This window comes from Cherax quadricarinatus, chromosome 4 (assembly GCF_038502225.1).
Source record: "Cherax quadricarinatus isolate ZL_2023a chromosome 4, ASM3850222v1, whole genome shotgun sequence".
NCBI lineage: Eukaryota > Metazoa > Arthropoda > Malacostraca > Decapoda > Parastacidae > Cherax > Cherax quadricarinatus.
Genome location: NC_091295.1, coordinates 58,028,681 through 58,048,196, shown reverse-complemented (window position 1 = coordinate 58,048,196; position 19,516 = coordinate 58,028,681). Strand labels below are relative to the sequence as shown.

Sequence of the window (19,516 nt, the reverse complement as noted above, 5' to 3'; positions counted from 1 at the left end):
ATGGGTGAAATTGCCTATGCATAAATATTGCCAAGACTACTAACTTTGTGAGAGCATAATTCCATAAGTTTTCCATCAAATTTCTTACTTTCAGTTTCATTACCTTCGGAAAAAGATTCTCTATCACTTCACAAGATTTTTTTTTTTAATTCTTCGACCCTGGGAGCAAGTCTTGACACTGAGTTAATCAAAAGGCCAGAACAACGTTCCTTTGTGTCAGAAAAAGAGCTAATGAATTTTTATTTGATGCATGAACAATTACATAGGGAAAGATCAAAATACATGAAGCAACTTTGCTCGGATGAAATATTTAATAAGACAGCCGAGAAGAATATGCCATAGCCATTGTCTTTCATCTGAAAATCCTGTGGTTTCAGCTTCAAAGTATTCTAGATGTTCTCCCTGTATCATAACAGATCCATTATGAAACAGTCAGCTATGAAACACATTAATCCTGACAACCCTCAACTTACACACCAGTAAAATTCTAAAATTTACCACTCTGGGAGAGCTAGTACAACAACATTAATGAACTAATTAATGAACCTGTTTCTTTTTTGTTATTGTTTAATTTAGGTTTCCAGCAGTCCATGGTGGGGTCAGAGGTGTATTGTTGAATTATTATTATTATATGACCTCTGTTGGTCCATTAACCCTTTGAGGGTCGACAGGCCCTCTCCGAAACTCGTTCTCAGGGTCGGCCAAATTTCAAAAAAAAAAAATTATTTTTTCTTATGAAAAAATAGAGTTTTTTTTTCTAAACATTATAGGATAAACAAAAAAAATTTACCATCAATACTTACGGAGATATGGATGCATGAAGTTTGCAGAAAATGAGCCGCGTATGGCAACAGCGGCGACTGCCGCTCACCCGGTAAACTTTAGTTTACTTGTATTTGAAGGTTTGTTGTTTTTTTCACTATTTTATTTTTTCACATAACTTATGTGGCCTGTGAGACCAAAGTAAGGTGCAATGTACATATATACACTCGTTGTATACAACACAATAAGCACACAAACATAATTATCAATATATTGTTTACAAAATTTGTTTACAAAAACAAACAATACAAAACATTGTTTATTATTATTGTTCTATAATATATATACCAATATACAGTCACTGAACATATTCCTATTAGTTCTGCAGCTTGTGGAACTCTGAAACATGGTGTCATACACAATGGTGTTTTATCTTTCTCCCTCATTCTATCTCTTTCAATCTGTCTCTCTCTTTCTATCTGTCTATCTATCTCTGTCTCACAGGTACACATAAATACAAGTATACATAGTATAAATTACCTAGGATAACCCAAGAAATCCAGACAAAGTGCTATACTCTGCTTGAAGATGTGAGTAAAAATGATGACACAGTCTTGTGGCTCTCTGAGACAGAGAGCTAGACGGATAGACAGATAGACAGGGAGCTTGACAGACAGACAAATAGACAGACAGAAATGTTAGTGTACCAGTACCAGTGTACTAGTGTTCCACCCTCCTCCTCCTCTTCCTCCTCCTCCTCTTCTTCCTCTTCCTCCTACTCTTCCTCCTCCTCCTCTTCTTCCTCTTCCTCCTCTTCCCCCTAATCTTCCTCGTACTATTCCTCTTCCTCCTCCTCTTCCTCTTATTCCTCTTCCTCCTACTCTTCCTCTTCCTTCTCCTCCTCTTCCTCCTCCTCCTCTTCCTCCTCCTCCTCTTCTTCCTCTTCCCCCTACTCCTTCTCCTCCTTGTCCATAGTGTAAATTACAAGGAGTCCGCAGCTGTCAAAGTGACATATTGGCTCATTACTCTTTCCCCCTCGGCCTGTCAAAACAATGGGGTCGGATGCTGCTTCCCCTCCTCCATTCTATCTAATTATCTTTCTCCCTCATTCTATCTGTCTGTCTATCTCTGTCTCACAGGTACACATAAATACAAGAATACATGGTATAAATTACCTAGGATAACCCAAGAAACCCAGACAAAGTGCTATACTCTGCTTGAAGATGTGAGTAAAAGTGATGACACAGTCTTGTGGCTCTCTGAGACAGAGAGCTAGATGGATAGACAGGGAGCTTGACAGACAGGCAAATAGACAGACAGAAATGTTAGTATACCAGCAAAAACAAAGGGAGGGCGATGTTCATCTCATCTTTTGGCATCAGCTCTACCCTCATTTACCCTCATCAAACGTCAGCACTTATCAGATGTTATCTCCCCTTATCTTGTTACTGTCATGGGTGAACATTTATTATTACATATTATTATTATTACCTATTATTATTATTATGTATTATTATTATTATTATTATTATTATGTATTATTATTATGTATTATTGTTATCATTACGTATTCTTCTTCTTCCTCCTCCTCCTCCTCCTCCTCTTCCTCCTCCTCCTCTTCTTCCTCCTCCTCCTCCTCCTCCTCCTCCTCCTCCTCTGCCTCCTCCTCCTCTTGCCTCCTCCTCCTCTTGCCTCCTCCTCCTCTTGCCTCCTCCTCCTCTGCCTCCTCCTCCTCCTCCTCCTCCATTCTTGGAACAAGTTTGAAGATCTTGTAGTTCATAATCACTATCATTATCATCACCAATGCTCACATCTGAGTCTGGGATTTTGGGAAATAGGAGTTTCCTCTTTGATTCTGGTACAACTGAACGACGGCCCAGCACCAGAGGTGGAAGGCTGTGGGTTGTCTGGGTTTTCCTCACTATTACCCATATTATGGTCATTAGTTTCGGTCAAAACCTCACCAGAACCTTGAAACTCATCTTCACTGTCACTTCCATCTGTATTAGAACTGTCACTGGGGAACAAAAGTGTCCCAATTCGCCGAGGAGTGAGGAACTTCTTACCACAGGGCACGGTGGAAATTGTGTACTATGATAGCATTCCCACAATGCACCACTGGGTCCCAGATTTTTTTCCTACTGCGCACACCCACCACACAGACCCATTCTCTCACATCTAGGCTTATCAGCCTTTTCCTGTGAGATTTGAGGCCGCTAGAATTTATGCGTACTAGTACGACAAAAACCCCTACGCGTAAGACGTACTAGTACGACGAAAACCCTCAAAGGGTTAAAATCTACATCCCGACAAAGTCTAGGAACCAAAGCTGCTAGAAAATCAGTAATATACTTGTACTATCAGGGTTTTTCCGTGTACTGTATGTCATATACTACAATGACTTACAGTCTCCACAAAAAAAACATCATTGGACTGAAATGCAAATAAAAAGGTTGCATGTTGATGAATGGTTCAGAGAACCAACAGGTTGATAAATTAGGCACCTTTGCAACACTTGGGTATCTTTAATGAGGAAACGTTTTGCCACACAGTGGCTTCATCAGTCCATACAAAGGAGAATGGTGAAGAACAGGAAGAGTTTGAGGTAATCACTCCCTCAACCTTGAGTCGATGAAATCAGTTCATCAATCTTGTCGGTATTTTATACCTTTCTTTGCTCATCAATCTTGAAAAAATACAGCATATGTGTGAAGAAATTGGCTTATATACTGTAGGTAGGAGAGGTGCAGCAGTCATAGGTGGTATCACATTTGACGAATGTGGAAGTAGGTCATGCCCAGTGTTAGGCAAGTGAAGAATTCCCTGTATTAAGATCCCAAGATGTTGCAGTGTCAAATGTGATATCATCTACAATTGATGCCCCTCTCCTACCTACAGTATATAAGCCACTTGTTCACACATATGCTGCATTCTTTTCAAGATTGATGGACTGATTACATCAACTCAAGGCTGAGGGACTGATGACCTCAAAATCCTCCTGTTCTTCAACATTCTCCTTTGTATGGACTGATGAAGCCACTGTGTGGCAAAACATTTCCTCATTAAAGATACCCAAATGTTGTACATGTGTCTAATTTATCAAAAAGGTTGCAGCCAATCATGTACCAAACAGAAAGAATTAAAAATGTAATGAAAGCAAAAAGTAAGATGGACAGTTATTGACATTCTGTATTTTTCAAAGTTCCCTTGGTTAAATTCGTAAAATGTTTTGTACATTTTATGCATCCTTTTCCAAACTCTTTTGTGGAGACTGTATAATTTATTACTATGTAATGTATTTGAAAAATAAACTTTATTTAAAAAAAAGTGATGAGTCTAGGAATAATGTTGGCTAAAACATCCTCAATGGGTGTTTTAGCTAATTTTAGCTAAATTTCTACCTGTAGTTTACAGGTCCAGACAAAAGGATGAGGCTGACACATACTTCAACCAATATGTGAAGTCAGGAGTGGCTAGATTGAAGTTTAAGTTAGGAGTGTCATGGTTATGCAAGAAATCAATGATTATTTTTATGGGTATAGTACACGTGAAAAGGGACGTGATAAGATCTAAACTTGGTGACTTTTTGCCTGAATCTAGAGATGAGATCACTGGAATGACAAAGGTGGGACTAGCTGATGATCCTCATGTGGTATATGGTGTTTATTTAGATGTTTTGTCCACTTTGGACTTCAATCCATGAATGGATTTATTGGTGGATTGATAAAGTCCCTGGTGGATGAAACATCTTCTGAATAAAAAACATAAACTGCATATCGTGTCTTATTCACATACTTGTTGGTGAATGTATATATTACCAATGATAAAGCACTACCAATGCTGGAGGTGATGGGCCTAAGGGGTACATCAGGTTTATGGGCTTTGAGTAGGCCATGGATATGTGCCTGTTAGAGGTTAGTAAGCACCACAGCTTTTGACTTTGTGTAGACCTTGACATGATCTTTCTGGTTTTGCCAAGAAAGGTCTTGGTCTCCTTGTTAACAGTGTACTGGGTGATGACTTTATAGGTGTGAATGCCACCAAGCATATCTCTCGTCTTGTAATATGCAGTACTGTCCTTAATGATCACTCCTCTGCCTTTATCAAATATGATGATCCTAATGTTGAGGTTTTTGCCTGCCTCACCAAGAGTTTCTGTATATTATTTGGGTAGTAATGGTATGAAACGTTTGTTGAAATCTGTGTGCCTATGGTTCCTTGTTATCATGTCAGTGTATTGTTCTGGTTTAAAAATCCCTGTAGCGAACTTCAATCCTCAGCTGAGGGCCATGGTTTGAGTGAGAAATGGAGAGGGGACAAGTTGGTAACAATGGATGGTCTTCCAGTATTTTTTCTAAATGCTTTTTGTACATAATGTAGAATATGAGTATACTTGAATTTCTGTTGTACATTTTTAACTGAGGCCTTCTATCTATCGTAATGCTGTAATCTATGGCAATGTGTCATGAAGAGAAATTCCAACTTGACTTGCTTCTTAAAAAGCCATGGATTGGGCAAGGTTGTGTATACACTCAGGTTACATTTCGAAGACCAGCTAAACTAGGTAGTGTTATATACAAATCATCTTGGAGGAAGAAGTCTGACACTGCCTTTCTTGAAGGTATGGCTCACCAGGCAAGGGGTATTACTAAAGCATACACTATACCAAAAACCTGTTTATAAAGGCAACTTAATTCACTTCTATTCCAACCATGACTTAAAATAAAGAAAGTTAATACACTAACCCGCACATAGAAGAGAGGAGCCTACGATGATGTTTTGGTCTGACTTGGACCATTTACAAAGTTACACAAACAAAAGGAGAGAAGGAGGGAGTATATATAGGCCAGCAGACAGGGAGGGGAGCAAGAGAGGTAGTAGTGGTGGTAGTGGAGTCAGTCAGATACTAAGAAAGAGGAGCACTGCAAGTACAGTGGACCCCCGCCTTACGATATTAATCCATTCCTGAGAGCTCATCGTAAGCCGAATTAATTTTCCCCATAAGAAATAATGAAAATCAAATTAATCCGTTCCTGACACCCCAAAGTATGAAAAAAAAAAATTTTACCATATGAAATATTAATTTTAATACACACAAACTGAAGAAGACATGCACAATTACTACTCTACTAAGAATAGAATACATGACACTTACCTTTATTGAAGATCTGGTGATGATTGATGGGATGGGAGGAGGGGAGAGTGTGGAAGTTATTGTTTAGAAGGGGAATCCCCTTCCATTAGGATGTGAGATAGCAAGTCCTTTTCTGGGGTTACTTCCCTTCTTCTTTTAATGCCACTAGGACCAGCTTGAGAGTCACTAGACCTCTGTCGCACAACAAATTTGTCCATAGAGCTCTGTACCTCCCGTTCCTTTAAGACTTTCCTAAAATGGACTATAACATTGTCATTGTATAGGTTGCCAACACGGCTTGCAGTAGCTGTGTCAGGGTGATTTTCATTTGTAAAGGTTTGCAGTTCAACCCACTTTGCACACATTTCCTTAATCTCTTTTTTCAGTTCCATACTAATTCTCACCCTTTTTACCACAGGGATGGCACTAGAAGCTTTCTTGGGGTCCATGGTGACTTATTTTGCAGTTACAAGCACTAAAAACACTGGGATAATGTGAAATGTACCGAATGTATGCGTAGATGTGACCGCACTGGCTGGCTTGTAAACACTGGCGCTGAGGCCACACGTGGGATGCATCCCGGACGAATCACGTAAGGCGAGTTTTTTTATCGTGAGGCGAGGCAAAATTTTTGCGTTCAAATGCTTCGTATGGCGGATTTAACGTAACGCAATGAGTTCGTAAGGTGGGGGTCCACTGTACTGTGATCTCTGACATGACAGAAAAGAGCATTGTTGGTGTCGGCAAGCCTAACACTACTTTTGTGCTCCTTAAGTCTGTCAGAAAGAGATTGGCCAGTTTCTCTGAAGTCCTAAATAGGACAGGAGGAACAAGAAATAGAGTAGACACCAGGAGCATCTATAGAGGGAGGAGAGGTATGAACTAGATTAGTGTGAAGAGTGTTAGTCTGGCAAAAAGTAAGTTTGATGTCTAGGGAACGGAGGCTGTTGTTAAGATTAGAAAGACCGGAAATGTAGGGAAGGCAGAGGATAGGAGAGTTCCTAGGATTAGAGAATTTGGGAGAGAAGAAAGTCCATTTAGCATGTGAGAAGGCAGTCTATGAAATAGGAAGGGTAGCCAAGACGGGAAAATGAATTATGAAGAGTGGAAATTTCTGATTCAAGGAACTAAGGATCACAAACGTGGAGAGCATGGAGAAAGAGGGAGATAAGAACACTTATCTTGACAGAGGAAGCATAATAAGAAAAGTAGTGGATGTACATGCCACTGTGCATAGGCTTGCAGTACACAGAAAAGACAAAACCTGAATCTGAGCGGTCAACATGAACATCAAGGAAAGGAAGCAAGCAGGGAGCACAAAAGTAGTGTTAGGCTTGCCAACACCACCAATGCTCTTTTCTGTCATGTCAGAGATCACAGTCGTCCTATTGACTGGTCTTCTGCTAAAACTGTCTACCCTACTTCTAACATTCACAGTTGCCATTTGGTTGAATCTTCCCTTATACACAACTTTCCTTGTATGGCTTTGTCTCTGTAGATGCCTTCCTTTCCCATTATACTGTAAAATGCTCCAAACTTCAGAACACCCATGACTTAACCTGATTCTTTTTCCCCCTTGTCCCTCTTCCCCTTTCCTCTTTCTCCTTTGGGTTTTCTTTCTCCTGCCTTGGGTATTTGTCCTTTATTATTATTTCCCTCCCCTCCTCTGTGATCTTGCTCCTACCCTCTCTGAGCCCCTAGCTCCCTTGCAGTGCTCCTCTTTCTTAGTATCTGACTGACTCCACTACCACCACTACTACCTCTCTTGCTCCTGTCCCTGTCTGCTGGCCTATATATACAGTAGGGCCCCGCTTTACGGCGTTTCACTTTACGGCATTCCGCTAATACGGTCATTTCAAATTATGACCAAAACTCGCTATACGGCTCCCCCCACCTGACTTTCTAATACGGTCACCGCGCCCCACCCTGTTTGTTTACATTCTCCGTGAGCTCAGTAAGCACTAAGTCTCTCCATTTTGTCTGGAAACTCCAAAATTTCAAATGTTTTTAAAAGTTATTTCATATTTTATATATACTCTGATAATTATACTTATGTATACCTGTACCTAAATAAACTTACATACTGTGCTGGCGTGCAGGTACACATTAAAATCGGTAAGTGTCTTATGTCTCCAGACGTCATATTAGTAATGATGATGATAATCATCGAGTCATTTAAATGTCGTATATTACGTTAATATACACATTTTCATTAATCCATCTATGATATTTTTTTCAAAATTATATAATAAACACGATGCATAACATATAAATAAGATAAATACACCCCACAGTAGAATAAATAAACATAAATGTAAGATGTGGTAGCAGACGACTTGCACAAGTGACGCCATATTAGAAATGATAATAATAATAATAACAATACTCACTGAGTCTCATTAAATGTCGTATATTACGTTAATATACACATTTTCATTAATCCATCCATGATATTTTTTTCAAAATTATATAATAAACACGATACATAACATAAAAAGATGATAAATACACCCCACAATAGAATAAATAAACATAAATATAATATGTGGGAGCCAGATAACCTGTACAAGTGATGGCAAGAATAACATTTTCTCTAATCTAACATAAGAGAAAATGTGTTACTGGGGGTAACTAGAAAATTATTCCTTTCGTATGTATGTAAGTAAGTTTATTCAGGTATACACAAATACAGTTACATAGATTATCATACATAACAACATATGTGTAGAGAACCTAGGATAACCCAAAAAAGTCAGTGTGACTTATTTCCATTGCCTTCACTCAGAGCTTCATTTCTTCTCAAAATGATGTTACATGAGAATGGGAGTGTTCTTCTTTATTAATTCTACCATATCAATGTAGAGACAACCTGTACACAATGTAACTTGTACACAAACCAGACGTGTACACTTTGTTTACAAAACTTACGTTCGCCTGGTTTGTTTACATAACTCTGCGCCTGTCCCCTCTCATGTACTCATTCTTTCTCTCTCTCATTTATTCGTTTTATCTCATTTACTTACTCCTGACCCTACATTAAGACTACAAATATTTTAAGGTAAGTAATGAGTGAACTGTATATACATTTTATCGCTCTGGGATGCTTAAATATCATAGAATATGTGTGTGGGTGGGTTGGCCTGGTATGGTAGCCCGGCTGACTACCATACATACCACACTTGATTTTTTACAATAAATACTACTCATCTCACCCTATATTTTAAGGTAAGTAATGAGTGAACTGTATATACATTTTATCGCTCTGGGATGCTTAAATATCATAGAATAGTATGTGTGGGTGGGGTGGCCTGGTATGGTAGCCTGGCTGATTACCATACATACCACATTTGATTTCTTACAATAAATACTACTTGTCTCACCCTAGATTAAGACTATAAATATTTTAAGGTAAGTAATGAGTGCACTATGTGTGTATTGTACTTTTTTATTGCTTTTTGATGCCTGGTTCTATTGCTAACTTAATATATGTTAGTGTAAACTTGTTATCTAGTGTTTGTATGCATTTATAAGTGGAAAAAAAAGGGTGTTCCACTTTACGGCAGTTTCCGCTTTACGGCGGTAGCCTGGAACCTAACCTGCCGTATAAGTGGGGCCCTGCTGTACTCCCTTCTTCTCTCCTTTTTGTTAGTGTGACTTTGTTAATGGTCCAAGTCAGACTGAAACTTCGTCGTAAGCTCCTCTCTTCTATGTGCGGACTATTTGTGTATTGTTCCAGTCACGGTATTGTGCCTTTTTTGTTAAAGCAGTTAACACTGCTTTCTTTATTTCCTGTGGGCTCTTAGAATTTGCAGTGACAACTTATTGAAGAAAGAGCAAGATTTCATAGAAAACCATCCTCAAATTTGCCCTCCACGTGATCTTTCATTGTAAGAGTAAAGCTAACATGATACATCTCAATGCAAAGAACCAGAACAACAATGAATAGATATTTATGATACCTACCGGCACCACAGCCAACACACTGACCCCTATACTATGCAGATCTAACATTAATACTGCTGTGGTTACCAAAAAATCATCTGAGACATCACAAGGACCTCCAGACTGAATTGTCTGTGGTAGATGTGACCAAGTTCACACTGAAGAAACTGCTAAAAGTCATCCCAAATGCCTTTAGGAACACACACATGCAATCAAAGCTAGTGTACAACTCCCAATTCTACATCATGGAGTGGGACAGAGCTAGGCTACTATTTCAAGAAAACATAAAGATAAAATGTAGGTGTTTGGAATTGTCTACAACCAGACTAACACCATAAAACATAACTGTAATATGTTCACTATGGCAACTCCCATAGCACACATTATTGTGGAACCAAGTAAACCCAGTCTGGGCTAGTAGGCATCTTGCAGTGCACTAATCACCATATGTGCACTTGACCACTCATCCCAGATGCTCTATATAAGATGTAATTTCTCTCATTGTTGCTATGTACTTGGTAAAGTCCACCTGTGAATTAAGTGTTGTGACAATAGAGACTTTACTGCATAAAATGTCTATTTACAAACAATTTAATGATAATCTATACCTTATATCAATAACTTATAGAGGTGTGTGGTAGAATCCATGCAATAAGCCTCATAAATACATGGGTAAGAGAATATTCAAGCAGACTAAACACAGTGTAGTCTAAAGAGATGAGAGAAATTCAGATACAAATACATAACAGAAACACAAAATGCTAGAAGGGCTAGCAGAAAAATAAATCGATATAAAATGAAACACTTCTATAAAATACAAAAATATAGTACAGTAGAAATAATATATATCCTTCAAAATCATTAATCAACTTATGTGCATTCTTCTACAGACCTTTAAGAAAAAAGTATGTTGTATCTAGTTCTCAATATATAAATAAGAAAAGAATAGTATGGTACATGTATATTTACTGGGTATCTGCTAGTGATGGACATCTTATGCCTTGGCTTAATCACTTTAACTTTTAACTACTGTAATTGAACATGGAATATATGAACTTTTATACAAAAAGAACATATTATTGATATGAAATACTCATAAAAGACTAATGTACAACAAATATTGAATTACAAATTTCAACTTGCCAAGGCAAATGTCATGCAGTGAGTACAGGCCCCTTCCCCCCATCACTTATGCCCTAATAATTTTTTCTGACTTACCTGTCAATACTTCGTACTAAACTCATAACCTAAAATCACTCTGTAACCATGTATTTTTTTCTTTAATCTTAAGAATCTGCCTGAAATGCTGTGCATACTACATATGGGCTTTAAAAAAATCCTATTTATCCATCTGCTTTTGTAGCTGATTTTTTTATTTTATAAGCTGATAAGCTAGAAGACCCAGGTAGTTTATTGTGGCATCCCACATGCTGAATAGTATCAGGAATTGTTCTTTTGTAAATACTAGAAGAAAAATTGAATGAGCAGCTGCAAGTTAGCATGGACCAACTCCCTACCTAGTGCCAATTTGGCTGTTTTGTATTCAACAGAATGATGGTGTATTATGTCTGCTGTAACATCTCATGAAACAAAACATTATTCAACATAATATTTATATGCAGCCATTCTCCAGTACAAGAATTTAAAACTCTTAATGTAACATGAAAGTTCATTAATGTACAAGTGGTAAACCAAATATTAGCTTGAATGTGCTAAAACACTTTTTAATTTTATGCATAAAACTTGCATATTACCTAAATTCAATTAACTTTACTAAACTGCCTTTGTGATACCTAAAATTTTATAAATGATTGAGAGACCAAACAAATGAAAGTACAGTAATTATTAGCTGGGTTAATACCAGTTCACATAATGTGAAAATATTTTCTGATAAAACTGACTACACAGTGTTGACGTGTTTCAAAATATTAGTGTGGGTAGGAATTGCTGCTTTAAGCTTTATGTGTCTTGTTATCATATAATGTAGTATAAGTACAGTGAAATAACCTATGAAATAAGAAAACAGATATATCTATTACATTTAAGAATAAAGTACTACATATAATTGCTCTTAAGACATGTAGCCTAAATGTATAGACAAGCCTAAATAAATACATAAGTGTCATTAATATTGAGGAAAGGTGAAAAATCACTTGCTCTGAAATATTAAACAACAGGTACAAAAAAAATAAATTGTATATTTTAGCCTTAAAGAGTCTTCAGCAGATGAGATATGCAAACTTCTTATTTCTAAGAAGACTTAACAAAAACAGTTTAGCACTTACTATATGAATAAGAAACTTGGTGAGTTTGAAAAAAATATTAGAGGCTTTACCTGTAAAATTGATATAAAAAATTCTATAAATCTTAGAATACAGAAAATTAGACAAAGAAAATAGGTAAATCCTACAATGAGGATCTGGAGCCTATTACAAACTACTGATGGAATAAAGCGGCAACTAACCTCAGCAATAAAAATGTATACTGAGAACAGAGTATCAAATACGTATGTACTTAAAATATAGAAGCTCTAACTAGGGCTCTCACCAGTACTAAGACTGATTTAATGGATCTCATCAATATCACTCAAAAGACCTATAAAATTAAATTCCAAATCCTTCCAAAACAGTGTCTTCAAGGGAAAGGAAGGCAGCTGCCCTATGTTGATAAAAGAATTTTGATCCAAAGAAGGTAAGCTTAGATTAACCATGATTACCTAATTACTGCCCAAAATGCACTGCAGGCTAGTGGCTTTCTGTTGTGCCTAATAATTTTTATTGCATTTAAACTACATTACCTGTATATTGCATGAAAGAAAGAAATTATCTGTATTTGCATTTTATTTTGTATTTCACCAAAAACCTGCACTTGAAGAGGAACTTTGTTATAATGTTTGTCTGTCCTGGACTGTAGTCTAGTCACAACTGGTCTAGGATGGACTGAAATGCAGTCATAACATTCCTCTCCTTATTGAGGGTTTTTAGTGAATTGTTCCAGCCACAGTATTATGACTCTTTTTTTCCTGATTACCACCCATTCCTCATGTTCTGTATGATGCCTACAGGTTCAGCACTTGCCCAAACTTAATACTTCGCTACTTACTTGCTCTAGAAGAGTTCCTGAGAGCCTATTATTAGAGATCAGCACTTCTCCACTATATTCTAAAGACAGCCACTACAAATGAAATTTATGCTTAAAATTGAAGAGAATAATACTTTAAAGGCTACAATACTAAACTACTTTTATAAAATGTATGATGCTATTGAAGTCATAATAATGAAAAATACACGTTGCATTAACCTATGTTAAATTTGTTTGAAAGCCATATATCTGTTAATATAAATATTGTGTTAAAGCACATACAGTATAGGGAGGTTTTATAGGTAGGTGTATAATTACCTATTTGTAGTTATAGGAACAGGGCTATGCTAGTGGTGTTTACAATAATATTTTACCAAATATTGGCCAAAAGTTGTTACTTTCTACTTGAAATCTACTCCAGCTATCTACCTATGCAAACCTCTTCAAGGAAGGTTCCTTTATGTGGTGAAGAGGCTCTTGATCTAAGGAACTGGACATCTTTGTCTCCTTCCTCAGGTCAAACTTAATTACTCCCCTCCCCACCCCATCTTTCCCATCCCACCCCTTCCTTCCTCTCTCCTCCCTTTCCTCCATTCGGAATTAATGACATTACATCTCTCACATGGTCAGACGTCCATGATATAATGGTTTAAGGTCCCTCGCTATATGTTCTAATCTAGGATAGCTCACTAATAGCTAAAAAAGTCTAGGGGGAATACTTACATTTAAGAGAAGTCCAACTCATCCTTTGAAACTTATCCTCCCTTCCATTCAGATAATTGGTTAAAATTAAACTACTTGTATACAAAAATAGCTATATATTCAGTGGATAAGTATTAACAGAATGTACATTTTTTTCTTAACATGTCGGCTGTTTCCCACCAAGGCAGGTGACCCAAAAAAAAGAACAACCCAAAAAAGAAAGAAAAAACTTTTCATTATCAGTTAACACTTTCACCATCACTCATACATAATCACTGTCTGTGCAGAGTCACCCAGATATGACAGCTTAGATAGTCACTCCAAACTGCCAATATCCCAAACCCCTCCTTTAAAGTGCAGGCATTGTACTTCCTATTTCCAGGACTCGAGTCCAGCTAACCGATTTCCCCGAATCCCTTCACGAAATATTGCCCTGCTCACACTCCAACAGCTCGTCAGGTCCCAAAAACCATTCGTCTCTATTCACTCCTATCTAACGCGCATACGCACACTTGCTGGAAATCCAAGTCTCTCACCCACAAAACCTCCTTAACCCCCTCCCTCCAACCTTTTCTAGGATGACCCCTACCCCACCTTCTTTTCCCTACAGATTTATACATTCTCCAAGTCATTCTACTTGTTCCATTCTGTCTAAATGACCAAACCACCTAAACAACCCCTCTTCAACCCTCTCACTAATACTTTTAGTAACTCCACACCTCCTCCTAATTTCCACACTACAAATTCTCTGCATAATATTTACACGACACATTGCCCTTAGACAGGACATTTCCACTGCCTCCAGCCACCTCCTCACTGCAAAACTGACAACCCAAGCTTCACACCCATATATGAGTGTTGGGGCTACTATATGTACTGTCATACATTCCCTTCTTTGCCTCCAAGGATAATGTTTTTTGTCTTCACAGATACCTTAACACACCACTCGCATTTTTTCCTTAACCCTTTGACTGTCGCAACCCCAAACCCTGAAGTGTCTCCTGTGTCGAAAAATATTCGAAGAAGAAAAATTATTTTTCTTTCAAAATTTTAAGATTAATTTTCTGATTTTTTTAACCCCCCCCCCCCCCCCCCCCCCCAAAAAAAAAAAAATTGTGATCAGTACTTACTGAGATATAGAGGCGTAAAGTTGGCAGAAAATGAGCCATGTATGGCAACAGCGGCGGATGCCGCTCACCCGGTAAACTTTGGTTTACTTGCATTCACAGGTCTCTTGTTTTTTCACTATTTTATTTTTTCACATAACTTATGTGGCCTGTAAGACCAAAGTATGGTGCAATGTTCATATATACCTTCGTTGAATGTAACACAGTTATAGCAAAAACACTAGTATCGTCATATTGTTTATAAAACTTGTTTACACAAACAAACAATATAAAAAACATGTTATTACTATTGTTCTATAATATATATACAGATGTACAATCAGTGGACATTTTCCTAGAACTGCTGCAGCTTGTGGAATTCTTTGAAACATGGGTGTATGCACAATGGTGTTTTACACTCCTCACACATAAAACGGGTGTCTGCATTTTTGTGGGCATTTTGTGGTATGTGCACAGACCTAACACCTCTTCTGAGCATTTTTCTTGAAAGTAGTAGGAGGCAGTGGTATGGGGTAGTGATCACCAGGCCTCAGACAAGATGGCATGTGTTGGTAATTTCGTGGGTGCTGGTCTATTGCGAGTGTTGTTCCTTGGTACCTGAATATTATTTGTCTGATAACTGACAAACAAATTTCACCACATCTGGGTTTGTTGTTGGTCTTGAACTTATACATATTATAAGCATTCAGCATGGAAATGTCAAGAAGATGGAAAAAGAGTTTTATGTACCATTTATAACTCTTGAGAACACAATCAGCAAACCCAGTCTGCATATCACATTTATCCACTAAGTGCATATTGAGGTTGTAGTCTATCACAGCTGCAGGTTTTACAATGGGCTCATTGGTCTCTCTATTCTGCTTGCCAGTGTCTACCATTTCGTGTCAGTGAACTGATGTCAACATTGTGACATCACGTTTGTCATGCCACCGAAATGCCATGATGTCACTGGCAGCAAACACCTGAACTTCACCTCTGCGAGTGCCTGCGTGAAACCTAGGCACATGTCTACAATTTCCATGCACTGTGCCACATATGTCTGTCATGTTCACTTGCAAGAAATCAGTGAGTACAGGGCTTGTGTACCAGTTATCAGTATATAAAATATGCCCCTTACCAAGATATGGTTCCATCATTGTTCTAACCACATCGCCAGAAATACCCAGTAACTTCCTGGTATCTTGCAATGTATTACTACCAGGGTACACAATTATATCCAAAACCAGACCACTTTTGCAATCACACAGTACAAATAACTTTATACCTCTTGCTTGACATTTACTGCTTGAATGACAGTCTGCCTTTGAACAAAATCAAAGTCTCATCAATAACAAGCTTCCTGAAGAGATAAAAAATACATACAGCACTTTTGTTTCAGGTACATGAACACATTCCTGATCTTATATAACCTGTTGCTTCTGTCAGGCCTTGTTTTGTCTGAGAAGTGTGGCATACATAACAGTAGCACAAATCGATTCATTGGTATAATGTCACCAAAAGCTGGGGTTGAAATCAGGCAGTCTGTTGACCAGTATGTGCTGGCACTGTGCTTATACACACGTGGCATAAGCATTATTGTGGCAAAGAACAGATACATCTGTCACAGTTGTATCCTTCCACTGGTGTAGCCATGACCTTGGTGAAAGAATTGTTTGCCATGGTGTACTCGAAGTATGCATTGCTTTCCCTGACAATAATGTCTATCAGGGGTTCATCGAAGAATAACTGAAAGCATTCCAGTTCAGTGGCATTGTTCCCAAGTGTACATGATGGCCATATTCCACTTTGTATTTCATCAAAGTGATGGGGATTGGGAACAAAACTGTCACCTTGTTGCCAATCCCAGATGCAGTCTGCTGGTGGATACTGGATATTTACAGGTAGTTGTGGTTGTGCAGGTTGTGGGAATGTAGGGGTGGTTGAGGGTGGTTCTGGCTGTGCTGAGTTAGCAGCGTGGGTAGTAGCATGGCCCGATGCTGGTGCCACATGACTCGTATCACCACCACCACCTGCTGCTCCACGCACATCATTCATCCCCATTGTAACAATATCGTCATCTTCACTATCAGTTTGTGGTGTAGGGCCACAGGATGTGCTCTAAGATTTACTCCTTCCCCTTGGAACAGCATATGGCATACTACCAGAACTCATGCTGTGTCATACATACTGCCACTTTACTGGAGAATATTCACCCTCACTGTCACAACTAGAACTGCTTTCAATAGCTTGGAAATCACTATCACTTTCACTGCTCACATCTGAATCATGTACTTGGGAAAATAGTTTCCTCTTTCGTCCTGGTACAGGTGAACGTGAATGAGACGGCCCAGCACCAGAGGTGAAAGGTTGTGGTCATCTGGATTTTCATCACTAATTACCTTATTCTGGGCACTGCTTTCAGTCACACCCTCTCCAAAACCATGAAATTCACTTTCACTGGCACTTCCATCACTGTTCGAGCTATCACTTGGGAACAAAAGCCCTCCAATCCGCCGAGGAGTGAGGTAAGATAAGATAAGATTTCGTTCGGATTTTTAACCCCGGAGGGTTAGCCACCCAGGATAACCCAAGAAAGTCAGTGCGTCATCGAGGACTGTCCAATGAATCGATTTGTGCTACTGTTATGTATGCCACACTTCTTATTTCCATTGGGGTCCTTAATCTTGTCCCCCAGGATGCGACCCACACCAGTCGACTAACACCCAGGTACCTATTTGCTGCTAGGTGAACAGGACAACAGGTGTAAGGAAACGTGTCGGAATGTTTCCACCCGCCGGGAATTGAACCCGGGCCCTCCGTGTGTGAAGCGGGAGCTTTAGCCACCAGGTCACCGGGGCTTACCGCGAGGCATGGTGAAAATGGACTACAAAGATGGCATTCTCACAATGCACCACTGAGTCCCTGATTTTTTTTCACAGGGTGCACACCCACCAAGCAGACCCATTCTCTTACATGTAGGCCTACCAGCTTTCTCCCGCTTGATTTAAAGCCGCTAGAATTAATGCATATTAATATGTCAAACACAGTAGCTCATAAGACGTATATATACAACCGAAGCAGTCAAAGGGTTAATCGAATTTTATGGTTAACCTCATCCTTCATAAACCTATTTGCTGACAAGTCATCTCCCAAATAATCTGAAAACATTCACTTCTTCCATACTCCCTTTCTCCAATGTGATACCCAGTTTTTCTATATCCAAATCATTTGATACCCTCATCACCTTACTCTTATCTATATTCACTTTCAACTTTTCTATCTTTACACACCCTCCCAAACTCATCCACTAACTTTCGTAACTTTTCTTTAGAAACTCTCAAAAGCACAGTATCATCAGCAAAAAGTAACTGTCAACTCCCATTTTGTATTTGATTTCCTATAATTTAATCCCACCCCTCTCCCCAACACCCTACATATAACAATTAATCTGGCCCAGCCCTCACATTAGCAACAAGGAATACACAACTTTCTAGCATAGGGTTCTGAAGCACTCCACAAGCCTGGGTCCCAGTCACATGGTAACCCATCTGAAAATAATTACTGCATACTTCCTTCCTGGTTGCCTTAACCCAGTGTACTGATACATTGTAGCAACCATGGGACACTATTGTTAGAACATCAAAACTCTGTCAAAGGTCTTACCTTCTGGGGAACTTGTATTTTACCCAGAAGAGCAGCTGCTTCTCCAAGCCTTGTTCTTCATGTATAACTCTGGTTGCACTGTATTTCTGGTAGTATATACAAGGGTATAATTTTCTGTTGGGTCTCTGGAGTGATTAACTCAAAGTCCTTCTGATCTTCATTTTTCTCTGTAGTGGACTGAGGAAGCCACTGGTTGGCAAAACATTTCCACAATAAAGATACCCAAGTGAAGCGCATGTCAAATTACTAACTCTTATGGGTTGTCATAGTGTTAGTGGCATAGCCACTAACACTATGACACTATGAAGGATAAGTGGCATTGCCACTAACTCTGTTTATTTATGTAGAATACCTTGAGGTAGGTGCCTTGATGCCAGTTAGGCACTCTTCATCCAAAAAGTGAACCTATCCTTCCCTTCCTTGGATCAAACCTGATTGCCTCCCATTCCCAATGAACTATTTGACTATGAGTTTAACACTTCCCCCCTAAATATAGTACGCAATAATAATATTAGACAATTACAAAAAACTGTGATTAATGAAGAGAAAAATGAAACACAACAAACATAGTTCTGCTCTTGCATCTATCAGTACAAATGGGTAATTACACAAGAAGTATATGCATTCGATTCGAGTATATAAGATAAGTTGCAGCTTTCCACATAGCAAATAGGGCTCTTAAATTAATCCTGTTTACTTACTACATTCAGTGCCTGGTTGACAGGGATGAAGAAAGTGTTCTTTCCCGAGATGTTGAAAACATCGAGAAGATCCAGGTTGGAAACACGATTTTCAAATTCTCTGAAAATAAAGAGAAATTAACTAAACCTTGCATAAACTTATGTCACAAGCAAATAGTTGAAATGCAATTATTAATGTAAATAAATATTTCCTGTGAGAGGAGTGACTCTCATTGCTGAGGTCCAGGGAATAAACCCTGGACTTTAATATAAAAAAAAATTTATTATATCCATGGGGAAGTGGAATAAGAATCTTTCCTCTGTAAGCCCTGTGTATTGTAAAAGTCAATTTAAAATGCTGGGAGCAATGGGCTAGTAACCCCTTTTCCCGTACAACCTACTAAAAAGAAGAAAACTGTCAAAGTGGGATGTTTGAATGTGCATGG

The 19,516-nt window shown here is 38.5% G+C and overlaps 1 protein-coding gene across 1 annotated transcript in view; it reads right to left on the bottom strand.

The window, feature by feature from the left end:
• Positions 1–19,516, bottom strand: part of LOC128684344 (fasciclin-1-like) — a 250,303-nt gene that overhangs the window by 125,487 nt on the left and 105,300 nt on the right. Inside the window, exon 5 of the mRNA XM_070098288.1 lies at positions 19,092–19,191. Coding sequence (XP_069954389.1) covers positions 19,092–19,191 — 100 coding nt within the window. The remainder of the gene's footprint in view (positions 1–19,091; positions 19,192–19,516) is intronic.